General features: G+C 52.0%; 1 protein-coding gene across 1 annotated transcript in view; it reads left to right on the forward strand.

Moving 5' to 3' along the window:
- The first annotated feature begins 396 nt into the window (after nucleotides 1-396).
- Nucleotides 397-13,434, forward strand: part of AXDND1 (axonemal dynein light chain domain containing 1) — a 56,245-nt gene continuing 43,207 nt past the window's right edge. The window contains exons 1-3 of the mRNA XM_077825046.1: nucleotides 397-485; nucleotides 2,376-2,534; nucleotides 3,330-3,511. Of these exons, the coding sequence (XP_077681172.1) occupies nucleotides 2,408-2,534; nucleotides 3,330-3,511 (309 nt within the window). The 5' untranslated portion in view covers nucleotides 397-485; nucleotides 2,376-2,407. The remainder of the gene's footprint in view (nucleotides 486-2,375; nucleotides 2,535-3,329; nucleotides 3,512-13,434) is intronic.

A 13,434-nucleotide genomic window follows, 5' to 3' on the forward strand; every position in this document is an offset into this window, starting at 1 on the left:
TGCCTGCCTGTAGGCACCGCCCCTGCAGCTCCCATTGGCTGCCGTTCCTGGCCCGGGGGCGCAGGGAGTCGGTGCTCGGCGCAGGGGCCGTGTGCAGAGCCCCGGGCTGGGGCACGGGACCGGGAGGGAGCAGTCTGCCTTAGCTCGCAGCGCCCCGCCAGGCTCCCCTTCCAACGGTGTGTCCGGGTTGAAAACCGGACACCTGGTGACTCTCTCCGTGAGGGGTCGTGGCTTTGCTGAGGTGACTAAGCCACTGCCTGATGAAAGCCCTCTTTCTCCCGCCCGCCCGCTTCCCGGCTGTCGCGGTCGTAGTGCGGAAGCCGGGCGCCTGCCCGCAGGAACAGGCGCGGGAAGGAGAGTCCCGCGGGAGGGGCGGGGCCGGGGCCTTCCACCTTCCGAGGCGCTACGCGGACAGCTGGGGGGGAGAAGCCCTTCGTTGCCATAGCAACACACTGAACGGCCAGGGCCGGTACCACTGAGAGCTGGTAAACAGAGTCCTCCCAGCTCCCGGCATCGCCTGGGCGGGGCTCCTGGGGGCAGGCCCCGCTCGACCCCGGGACAGGGGGGGGTGTCACTGCAGGGGGAGCGGCTCGTACCCCCGGCGGGGACAGGAGGGGCTGGCGGGTTGTGCCCCCTTCTCCTGTCCCGCCCCCTCAACCTGGCCCCTCTCGCGGGGCCAGCTCGCTGCCGCCCGCCGAGCTTCGCGGGGGAGCCCGTGGGCCCGTGCCCGGCCCTGCCCCTGGGGGCCGGGGTGATGCTGTCCGGGGCGGGGGGGAGGCTGCCCCCCGCTGGCTGACAGCGCCGTGCACGGCGCTTCGCTGCACTTGCCGGCTGCACGGGAGAAACCACCTGAACCCCTGCGGGACATTGGAGCGGGAGGAACCGTCAACAGGGTGGGGCCGGCCGCGGGCATGGGGGGCAGGGATGCTGATGAGGCCGGCAGAAATATCAAGGGTACCTTGATCCAGGCCACGCCAGAATATCACTTAGGAAAGGCACATCTTCTTTCCAAGCAGTCACTAGCCAGCGGCGGCTGTTGATCATCCCGTGATAAGGCTAAAGCCCAGGGGCAGTTAACAGTCCACTTGCTGATCTAATTATTTGTGTTGTTATTGGTAACCAGATTAAAGGAAGGCTAACATGAGATGTAGCTTGACTTTGCAAAAACGATGTATATTTTTAGCTAGTAAAAAAATGGGCTTTCCAAAGGAGTGCTTACAGGGTTGCCTCTAGGATTGTTGGCGCCACAAGCAAAAAAAATTTCAGCCGCTCCCGTTTTTTTTTCGTGCCCCCCGGATCCACCGCTTCCCCAAACCCCCTGCCTCGCCTCCTCCCCCCGGCGTGCTGCATTCCGCCCCCCATTGCTTCCTGCGGCTCCCCCCCCCTGCAAACGCCCACCCTAGCTCACCTCCGCTCCGCCTGCTCCCCTCAACACGCCGCTGCTAGGCTTCTCCCTCCCTCCCAGGCTTGCCACGCGAAACAGTTGTTTCACAAGCGGCAAGCCTGGGAGGGAGGGGGGAGAAGCGGAGTGGCGGTGGCTGACCGGAGGCTAGCTGGGGCGGCGGGGGTACATTTCTAGGGGCTGCATGGCCGACACCGGAATGCCGACCCTAGAAATGTGCCTCCCGGAGCACCTGCTTGTTTTGCTGGTGCTTAGAGCCGGCCCTGAGTGCTTAGTAAGCTGTGAAAAAAACTTAAATGCATCCAGTTAGGTAGATATCAAGACATAAAAGTCAGAATACAATGGGTGAAATGAGAGAGACCAGATTTTTTTGCAATAAATATGGAGGTAATTGCAATACAATTCAGATGTGTCCAACACAAGCATTGTGGTGTCATGCATGTAATAAAGGCAACTATTTTGACAAGTGTTTTACTCTCAACACAAATTGGAAACAAATGGAAAATCACATATATGAATGGGAGGATAAAGCACTGGTGATGATGGAGGAACACAGTTTGTCACTGGCTCTAATAATTTTAGAGAGCAAACAGTAGATTGGTTTGGCACTGGAAATAAATTAAGAAAAAGTGAATTGAAAAATAGATACTAGAGCTGAATTCAGTGTAATCACAACAACTATATGTGAAATGGTTAGTGCCTGCTTCATGTTAAATATTAAAACCAAGCTTTTTAAAATATATATATACAATTTTGGATGCAAAGTTGGAAGGTCCAACTGATATCATCCAGCACTACATCTTTAACTCCCCTTTTAGTAGATGGCTTTAAGTGACTTCCATTTGGAATTGCCTCAGCACCAAAGCACCATGTCTGGTTCCTGACTCTGGCACTCCTTGTACGACACACCAAAGTTTTATTTCCATAAAAATGATGAAGCCCAGCAACAATTTTGATTTAATTTTGCTTGCAGGTTATTTCATCATTGAAAATTTCCTTGTATAAATGAATAGTAAACCACTCACCTTGTCCCTCAATCAAATGCCAGTTCCTGGGCCACCATCTGCATCCAAACCAGAGGGCAGAAAAATGAAAGGTAGCTTATCTCTGGTACCTGTCAGCAGAAGTGCAGGTAAATCTCAGCTGGGGACCAGATGATACTGTATTAACTGCATGTGGGGTGTTGTTTAATAACCATTCACAAATGTCTCAGTCACCATGACTTTTGCAGAAAATTGACCTCCTACCAATCCATAGTAAGAGGTTGATAAACAGGAGACTGCAGTTTGGAAGTACCCTCTTGTTTTTATATATTCACTGTATTGAGGTGGGTCATGTGGCTCTTACATTTACATCTGTGGTTTGAATATAATTAGAACACTGAGCGGATACAAAATTTGTATCAGCAGCCGATCCACAATCCACAAAAATGATTCACAGATCTAAAGTGAATATTCACTGATTTGCAGGGCTCTAAATATAATCCAACACCTCAGAGCACCAGCAAAGGAATGGTGAATTTAGGATGCTCATCCTCTGTGAGTGCTCATCTGCGTGTGCGTAAATGTGTGCGTACTGTACTACCATATGTAAAATAACTGCAGATAGCAGCAGTTTGACGCCATATGCGCTGCCTGTTTGCGGATGCTGAAATTCTCACAGAAAACCTATTGCTACATACTGAACAAGTAGCAGCAGCACTGCCTGCAGAGGAGCCACAGCAGTGGGTTTACAATGGGCTCATGTTGGAGAGCTACTTCTGTGGGGCTAATTCATAATGATGGGATAAGATGATCCTTTAATAAAGATCTATTCAAAAATACATGAGAATGGAGCCAGTTCACCATATTGTTTTGAAAACAGTGTTTCCCTCCCCAGCAAAGTGTATCAGCATCTACTGGTGAGTTTTTTCCCTGCTGTTTTCCAGAGCTCCCTCAGCTACGAAATAAATCAAGTATGCTGGACTGTTCAGGACCTCTTCCCACCTCTCTACAGTGTGATTTCATCCCAAAAGAGATCCTCCTAGCTCTGACTTCTGCTGCCAGTACTGCCTATAGCCCTGAATACTTAAGACCCCCCAAGAAAAACAAAAGTGCGAAAGACTTCAAGGTACGTACATTATCCTAGGTAGTGCCTTTTCCTCTTCAGGATAAGGCCTGCCCAGAATTGTTCCATTTAGATCTATACTAGCACAGTATCCAGCTGTGCTACCAAATAGTTAAAGGAATTCTTTAGTGCAGCATGTTTTTATTCCAGCAGCTAAAAGTTTAAGTGAATTTAGTGTAGCACATGGTTTTATTAGAACAGTGTGTCTTTTCTGTATTTCTGTTGGCTAGAAGTGACTTGTTTCAATGGATCTGTAACCTTGTTAAACTTATATTACACCTGTGTTCTAATTACAACAACCTTATATGGATTTTAAGCTATTTTAAACAGGGAATTTGTCATTTACTTACCATAAAGTGCCTACCACACTTTGTTGTTACTAAAATATTAGTTAACTATTTTGTCTGTATTAGTCCTGGCTTTTTCTGGTGACAGAGAGAGCTATATGGAAACTGGTTAGACTGCTGTTTTGATCTTTTCTATTTCTTGGAAACTTTATTACTATTATGATTTATTTTATTTATCATTTGTATAGCACCATAGCATGCATAAAGCTTTACAATTGGTTACAGTGCCAGTCAAAACCATCATTCTTGCCTCACAGAATGAAGACTTGAAAGGGTACACTACAATGCTCTGTTGGCCAAGCCTTCTGGATGAACTATAAATGGAGAAATTGGAGGGGCGGGGGTTAGAGAGTAGGAGATTATAGTGTTTAAGGCAAGAGGAAAATAGTACATGGACTGAAATCTTGGCAAGAGGGCTCCTGAAGAAGGGGCAAATTCTGGAGGTACAATAGCTGACAAAAAGGCAAGATTTAGTTATGTGAGGGAAGATGTGGGAGAGAACTGGAAGATAAGCATAGTATTGCAAGCTTTGAGAATCAGAAGGATGTGTGTGATGTTAACAGTGACATAAAAAGGGGAGGAGAGACTTGGGAAGTTGTGACAGGATCCCTGGGCTATAACCTGAAACTGTGGGATCGCTGTGCCCCCTTAACTCCCGAGCTTGCGTTGTCTCTCACAATGCTTTGTCAGTGACAAACAGCAGAACTTCTCCTGGTGCTGTGATCACTCAGCCTTCAGCATGTGGAACCCCACACCCCACTAAATTGCATGAATGTACTGCTCATGAATTGTACAGAGAGCATGAATTGTACAGAGAGGCACCAGCCAATCACTCCAGACTCCAGCCTTGCACCCCAGAAATATACCGTTACATTGCTCAAGACTCCCTTGGACAGTGCAAGCTCATTAGTTAGTTTGCCGGTCCAGCAAAAGGGTAGTGGATGTGCAACAGCCCTTTTAACACGAGCTGAAATTCCTCAAGTACTTCAACCAAAACCACACAGATTTAGATCAAATATAAAAACAGATTTTATTAACTATAAAGATAGATTTTAAGTGATTATAAGTAGCAGGCATAGAGATCAAAGTTGGTTACATAGAAATAAAAAAAATTCAGTCTAAATTCTACAGACTAAGAAAAATTTGAATCAAGCAGTCTCTCACCCTAATAAATGTTACAGGCAGCTCAGTTCTCAATACGCAGGCTGGATTTCCTTCCCAGCCTGGGACCAACCTCCCCAGTTCAAAGTGTGTGTCTTTTAGATGATCTTCTGGGTGTTGAGATGGGAGAGGAGAGAGGCCAAGTGATGATGTCACTGTCCCTCTTTTATACTTTCTTCCAACTGCTAGAAAGATAATTGCTATGATGTGGGTTAGACAGCCCTCATTGCCTATGTGTCCTCTGTGTGGAGTTTCTGGGATAGTAGATTATTCTTGGTGGGCCATCAACACCTGTCTGGCCAATGATAGTTGCTCCTCTATCCCTACTCTAGCAAAGCACCTTCTTTGACTCACCAGCCTCAGCATTTCTCCCTTTGGCAAGACAGGCCTGGGGTAAATCAACCCCTGTCTGCTGCACTGGGGCAGTCTTCATCTTCCCCATTCTGTGTTCCTTCAGCCATATTTTCTGGGTAGGATCATCCCCTTAGATCTACAACAAACAGAAGGTATTATTTCACTAGACACCAATACAAAGGGAGATACCTCCCCCTACCTCCTCATTGGGGTTGGGTATCATCCTGTGGTTTGCCCTGCGGAGTCAATCCTTCCCTTAGTAGGTGCTTAGGCTTGTCTGTTTTCCCTATGAGAAGGAGCACAGCCTCTTCTCCTAGAGCTGCTTATTTGCCCACTGCCACTGCAGGGGGTGAGGGAGGGATAGGGACATGGGAGGGGCTTTAAAAGGGCTCAGGAAGCCCTTAATTGGAGTCAGGTGTTCCTAATTAACCTGAGGCAACCCCTTCTCAGCTGATCCTAATTGACTTGTGGTAACCCCTTCTCAGCTGATAGGGAAGAGGGCCTTCAACATTCTAGAGCTGACACCCACCCACTTCCCTGGAATTTAATAGGATACGACTGTCATGTGAGTGGGGAGCTACTGCTGTTGGGCCCAGAGCACCTTCAGTCTCTGTCTGAGCTAGCCCCCTTGCTGCCTCACTAGCGGTCACCCTGGTTGCTGCTGCCGCTCCTTGGTGGGCCCTGCTGGCCTGCTTCCCCTGCCTCTGTTTCTGCTACCACCTGTGGGGTCCCTCCTGCTTGCCTGGCTGCCTGATCCCCGCCCTTGGACTGGCCATCCCTTCTCTGCTGCTTTGGCTGGTGGACCTTCCCACCCTCTGCTTTGCCCACCAGCCTCCCGGCAGCGGTTTGCCCTTTCCCCTTTCTGCCTGTATTTGGCCTGCCTGGCCCAGCAGTTTTTTTGTTTGTTTGCCTGCCCCACCCCAGTCTCTAGGAGTCTATTGGTTTGTAAACCCAGCCCCAGTCCCTGTAGTTAATCCCTGTGGTATTCTGGCCCTGTCCCCAGTCTGCCTCTAGCCCATTCCCTTCTCCCCTTGCCTTCTGCTGCCCCCCTTGTCCAGCCCCTTCATTCTGTGCACCCATGTCCCCTCCCCACATGCTTGTGCTCCTTCCTCATTTATGTTGAGCCCCATTGTACAATGCACCACCCTCTGATATTGTAGTCCTTCCCCTCTCCAGTGCAGCCAAAGGAGCCGGTATTCCCATCTCATGGCATTGATTGCACTCCCCCTTCCCAGCCTTGTTTGGCACCCCATTACCCCCAATTTTTGGCACCCTCCTCCCCTGCCTGCAGCCTAGTGGGGAGGTGTGGTTTGGCCTCTTGTCCCCATCCCCACCGAGTATGGTGGGGGGAAACAGCGGGTGGGACCCCCTGGGTTGACCCTGCTGCTCCCTCTCTGCCTGCTCCCCCGCCAACCATCCCTGCGGCTACCCTCTCGACCGCTGCTGCCAGACTGCCTATCATTGCCCCCTGCTGGGGCACTGGCAGTGGCGGGCACAGGTACAGATCCTGTTGCTGCCAGGTCTTCTGTCTCCTCCAATTCTGGGGGAGCCCCCCCAGCTGGTAGAAAGGGCCAGGGGGAAAAAAAGGGTAAAAGCCCTACCTGGAAGGCCAACCGCCCCATGGTAGCGGCTGTTCCCTCTGCTGCAGCCCCACCATGAGCTGCGGCCCCTCCGCCCCTTCCCTTGCCATCCCCTCCACCAGCTCTTGACCCCCAGAGCGTATGCCCAGGAGGCCGCGGCCCCTCCACCCGCCACCTCGTCATCTAACTCAGCCACTGCCTCTGTTTCCATCCCTGGTGGATGGGGCTCCTTTCCCACCCTAACCAGAAAGCACGGCGTCCGCTGCCTCCTGATGCCCGCCTTGCCCCACATAGAGATGGGCGTTGGTGAGGGTGGTGGGGCCCAAGGCCATGGTAGCAGCCTCTAAGATGTATGGGAAGGTAGTCTTCTTCCTGGCAATGAAGGCTGCTGCCCAGGAAGTGGTGGAGAGGGGTCTGGTGGTGGGGGGCATGTACGTCCCCCTTGAGCCCTTGGAGGACCTGAGCATATGGGTGGTTTTCACTTCCATCCTGCTCTTCCTTCCCAATGCTGCCCTTTAGCCTTTCCTTTCGACCCTGGGAAAGCCCCTGTCAGTGATTAGCCCTCTCCCGCTAGGCTGTAACAACCCCGCCCTCGGTCACATCCTCTCGTTCCGCTAACAGATGCAGATTCAACCTCCACTGGCAGTTCATGACGGGGAAGCGCTTGAGGGATCCTTTTTGGTGCCCCACCAAGGGTCCCGTTACCGGGTGTACTACTCTTCAGGGCAGGCCCGGTGTTATCTCTGCCAGGCGAGGGGCACGTCCCCCCCACCAATGCCTCCCTGACTCTTTATACCATCATCCTTGCCCCCTGGCCCGGCCCCTGCAGGCCAGCCCTCTACCAACACCTTAGAGGGCTGGGTTCTCCTCCAGGGGAAGCAGGGCAAGCAAAAGGCACAAGCTCAGCACCTCCCCCTTGATGCAGAGTGGGAGGAGGCTCCCCATAAGACCAGGAGAGTGGCCCCTGATGCCGAGCCTTCCGTTGCACCTCCTGATAGTGTCCAACACCTAAAGCTGGCTGGGGAAGTCATGGCAGCAGCGAGAAGCAGTACCAGCCCCCTTCTGGAGTCCCTCCTTGTGGGGGCCTTGGATTGAGTCCTCCCCGTCCCCTTGTCAACTGTGCCCACCATCGGCACCGAGGTGAGTGTTGCCAAGGGTATCGGGTGGGGACTTCTGCTCCATCTTGGAGGCAATTGAGGCTCTGGGTCTGACCCCGGTCACCCTGGGGGAGGACAACCCCCGGCCAGTGGGCCTCGATCTGGGCAGCAGTTGCATTACGATGCCCCCTCCTCCCCTCTCTCCTCTTCCTCTGACTGATGCCCACATTCTTACTCCTGGGGTACCCCTGAGCCATGCCCGGCTGCAGATGCACCTTGCCTGACATCAAGCCCAGAGCGGGTGCATTTTTTTTCAGCAGGCATCCACCTTCCTCAGCTCTTTGGATCCTCATGAGTGCCTAGTCCTGGGTGGGGATTTTAACACCACCCTCGAAGAGTGGGACCGCTCGGGGACTGAGCAGAGTCCGGCTGACATGGACGTCCTCTGGGAGATCATAGACCATCACTCCCTGGTGGACGTCTGGTGCGATCATCACCTGGATGATGAGTCTACCTTTACTTATGCCGGGTGGAGGAAGATCAGTCGTACTACTCCTGGTTGGATTACATTTATCTATCTCATCATCATCTCTCATGGGCCCACTCCTCCAGCGTTCGGCCAGCCCCATTCTCGGTGGCCGTGATGGCCCCTCTGACTTCTGAGATGCTGGGGCAGGCCTATTGGCACTTTAACAATAACCTGCTGGAGGATGTGGGTTTCGTGGCATCCTTCCAGGAGTTCTGGCTGGCCTGGCAAGAGCACAGATGTGCCTTTCCCTCAGTGCAGTGATGGTGGGATGTGGGGAAGGTACGTGCCCGGCTCTTCTGTCATGATTGGGGCACCAGTTGGCGGAGGGATGTGGTGATAGAGCAGCTGGAGCAGAAGGTCTTGGAGCTGGAGAGGTGCCTGGACACCAGACCCGGGGATCCATCCCTCTGCAGAGCATGCTGGGAGAAGCGTGAGGAGCTCTGGGTCCTCAAGGATCATCAGGCCTGGGGTGCGTTCATTCGTTCCCACATCCATCTCCTTCAGGAGATGGATCGCGGCTCCTGCTTCTTCTATGCCCTGGAGAAAAAGAGGGGGGGCCAAGAAGCAGGTCACCTGCCTTTTGGCAGAGGACGGCACCCCCCTCATGGATCCGGAGGAGATGTGTGGAAGGGCCAGGGCCTTCTATGCCAGCTTTTTCTCCCTGGATCCGACCGACGCTGATGCTTTCAGAGTGCTCTGGAATGAACTCCCAACGGTCAGTGCAGGCAACTGGGACCGGCTGGAGCTGCCGCTCACTCTGTCTGAATTCTCAGAAGCCCTCCATGTCATGCCCACTAATAAATCTCCAGGCATGGACGGGCTGACCGTGGAGTTCTACTGCGTGTTCTGGGACATCCTTGTCCTGGACCTCGTCACCATCTGGGCCGAGTCCTTGGAGAGCAGGGTCCTCCCTCTGTCATGCAGGTGAGCCATGCTCACCTTGCTACCGAAGAAGGGGGATCTCCACGACCTTCAGAAATGGCATTGGACTACAAAGTCATAGTGAAGGCCATCTCGCTGCGGCTGGAGTCCCGGGTCAATCCATCTTCGAAAACCCTGTATTTGGTCCCGGACCTCTTGGAGCTTGGGTGCAGGGATGGTCTGTCATTCGCCTTCTTTTTCCTGGATGAGGAGAAAGCATTTGACAGGATGGACCACGGGTATTTCCTGGGCACTCTGTGAGCATTCGGCTTCAGGCCCCAATTTTCTCCAGGTGCTTTATGCCTTCACGGAGTGTTTGGTCAGGCTCAACTGGAGCCTGACCAAACCGGTCAGCTTCAGGCAAGGGGTACATCAGGGCTGTCTGCTGTTGGGCCAGCTATATTCTCTGGCAATCGAGCCCTTCCTCTGTCTCCTCCGCTGGAGGTTGACAGGGTTGGTGCTCCAAGAGCTGGAGTTGTGGCGGGTCCCATTGCCATACGCCAATGACGTGCTCCTTGTGGTCCAGGACCCAGGCGACCTGGTGCGGGTGAAGGCTTGCCAGGCGATCTACTTGGTGGCCTCCTTCACCCAAATCAACTGGATCAAGAGCTCTGGCCTGATGGTCAGGGATGGGTGGCAGACGAGCTCCCTTCCACCCACGCTTCAGGCCATTCCTTGGAGTGTGGGTCCACTGCTCTATCTTGGTGTTTATCTTTCTGCCATACATCCTTCTCCACTGAAGAACTGGCAGGATTTAGAGGGCAGGGTGGGTGAGCCGCTGCGGAGATGGACAGGACTGCTGTGGTGCCTCTTCCTCCGAGGGAGAGCATGATGCTTAACCAGCTGGTCCTATGCTCTGGCACTGGCTCAACACCCAGATCTTGGCCGCGGGTTTCCTGGCCCACCTCCAGAAGATAGTTCTGGAGTTCTTTTCGCCAGGACTGCACTGGGTCTCTGCAGGGGTCTTTAGTTTTCCCTTGGAGGAGGGAGGACAGGACCTGATCTACCTTTGCACTCAAGTCCATGTCTTCTGCCTCCAGGCCCTGCAGAGACTTCTTTATGGTGCATGTAGTCTAGTGTGGAGCACTCTGGCACACGCCTTCCTGCGCCGCTTCTGAGGGCTTCGATATGACCAGCCTCTCTTTATCTCCATCCGAGAGGTCTTCTCTGAGACCTCTCTGAGCTGCCGGTCTTTTACCAGGACCTCCTCCGGCCCTGGAAGCTGGTATCAGCAACCAGGTCCATGGCGGCCACCAAAGGGGTAGATCTCCTCGTGGAGCCTCTGCTACACAATCCCCAACTTGGTGTGCAGGTGGCGGAGTCCCCCTCGGTGCACCAGAGGTTGGTCCTGGCAGGAGTCACCAGGATCGGAGACTTCCTGGACTATGACCGAGGAGACTTGGTGGATCCCCTGATGCTTGCTCAGCATGTGGGGCTCTCCACCCATCGTACTCCCAGACACATACTTCAGGAGGTGAGAGCAGCCTTGTCACCGGCCTCTCAAGCTTACTTTGAGCAGGTCCTGAGGGAAGGTGCTCCCTACCCACCCCACACCCTGGGCCCTCTGGATCTTTTCATTGGGTCCTTGTCCTGTGAGCCTCCTCAGCAGCCCCACCCTTATACCTCGAGCTGGCTGCGTGACCTCCAGCTGGTTCGCTTTTGAACTGCGCCAAGGGCACATCTGTACTCTCCATTTCCTCACCCTCATGTCCCACTTCGATACCAAATGGTGGGACTTAATGTCATCTGTCGAGGGTGAGGAATCCCGGTGGGCCAGCCTATATTCCACCCTAGTCCCGCAGCCCTCTGGGATATCAGCTGATGGCTCCTCCATGGAGCCATGAGCACGGGTGTGTATTTGGCATGGTTCACTCCAGTCCCGGAAGCCTGTCCCTTCTGTAGCATGAGGGAGACCCTGGCACATGTTTATCTTGAGTGCGCCAGGTTGCACCCCTTTTCTGACTCCTCCTGGACCTCCTTTAACATTTTTGGCTGCATTTTTCCCCCCACCTCTTTATACATGCACCCCCATCTGTGGCCCCACAAAGTCGCGGGATCTCTTTGTCAAATTCCTCCTAGCGATGGCCAAGGTGGTCGTCTGTAACACCAGGGAGAGGATGTTGGCTGAGGGCGTTCTCTGTGACTGTGGGGCCTAATTCTGACCCTCCTTCCATTCACGCATCCGGGCAGAGTTCCTCTGGGCAACGTCCGCCTGGCTTCCTTGACACCTTTGAGGAACAGTGGGTGCTGTCCAGGGTTCTCTGCTCGGTGTCCCCTTCAGGTTCCCTATTTTTGACCCTTTGACCTTCACACCAGTCCTTGTCATTTTTTTCGTTGTCCCCTGTAATTCCTTGAGTTTCCGAGCTCTGTGGATTCTCCCCATAGGCTGGGGGAGGTCCTTTAGCCACTGGCGGGTGTCCACTTCCCCAGAACCCAATAGGAACACCCTCTTGCAGCTGTCTGGCCTGACTTTGTCATACTATTGAAAGGTCAGCTGTGGTCGTTTCCCTGTATATAAATCTCTGCATTAAGCATCTTCGCATAACTGTGTATCATTTTCATATGACTTTGTATTATGCCTCTTCATATAACCTTGTATTAAGTCTTTCCATATATAACCTCTATTTTCATACAACTTTGTATCAAGTCCTTTGATATAGGAACTTTGTATTGAGCCTTAGTATAATGTTATAGCCCCTAAGGATAGTTAAGGTAGAAGAAAAATGTCTTTTTGCTAGGAGTAGAATCAAATCTCCCCCCTTTTAATCAATTGCCCTGTTGAATGAATGAGGTGAATGAGTAAGGCGTGGAAGGCAAGCACCTCCAGACAGCTGCAACAGTTGGAGAGGGGTGGAAGCCAGACCCAAGAACAATAAAACTTGTCAAGTGGGCTCATTAAAGAAGATCAGACGTATTGAGGGCCTTGGGAGTTAGAAGCGAGCACCTTCTGTTCAAAACACCCTGTCATAAATATAAAGGGAAGGGTAAACCCCTTTGAAATCCCTCCTGGCCAGGGGAAAGCTCCTCTCACCTGTAAAGGGTTAAGAAGCTAAAGGTAACCTCGCTGGCACCTGACCAAAATGACCAATGAGGAGACAAGATACTTTCAAAAGCTGGGAGGAGGGAGAGAAACAAAGGGTCTGTGTCTGTCTGTATGCTGGTCTTGGCCAGGGATAGACCAGGAATGGAGTCTTAGAACTTTTAGTAAGTAATCTAGCTAGGTATGTGTTAGATTATGATTTCTTTAAATGGCTGAGAAAAGAATTGTGCTGAATAGAATAACTATTTCTGTCTGTGTATCTTTTTTGTAACTTAAGGTTTTGCCTAGAGGGGTTCTCTATGTTTTTGAATCTAATTACCCTGTAAGATATCTACCATCCTGATTTTACAGGGGGGATTTCTTTATTTCTATTTATTTCTATTTTCTATTAAAAGTCTTCTTGTAAAAAACTGAATGCTTTTTCATTGTTCTCAGATCCAAGGGTTTGGGTCTGTGGTCACCTATGCAAATTGGTGAGGCTTTTTATCCAACATTTCCCAGGAAAGGGGGGGTGCAAGTGTTGGGAGGATTGTTCATTGTTCTTAAGATCCAAGGGTCGGGGTCTGTAGTCACCTAGGCAAATTGGTGAGGCTTTTTACCAAACCTTGTCCAGGAAGTGGGGTGCAGGGTTTTGGGAAGTATTTTGGGGGGAAAGACGCGTCCAAACAGCTCTTCCCCAGTAACCAGTATTAGTTTGGTGGTGGTAGCGGCCAGTCCAAGGACAACGGGGGGGAATATTTTGTACCTTGGGGAAGTTTTTGACCTAAGCTGGTAAAGATAAGCTTAGGAGGTTTTTCATGCAGGTCCCCACATCTGTACCCTAGAGTTCAGAGTGGGGGAGGAACCTTGACACACCCTCTTTGAAAATAAATTTGGCAGCATTAAGACAATACCCAG

The sequence above is a fragment of the Eretmochelys imbricata genome, chromosome 8 (genome assembly GCF_965152235.1).
Source record: "Eretmochelys imbricata isolate rEreImb1 chromosome 8, rEreImb1.hap1, whole genome shotgun sequence".
Lineage (NCBI taxonomy): Eukaryota > Metazoa > Chordata > Testudines > Cheloniidae > Eretmochelys > Eretmochelys imbricata.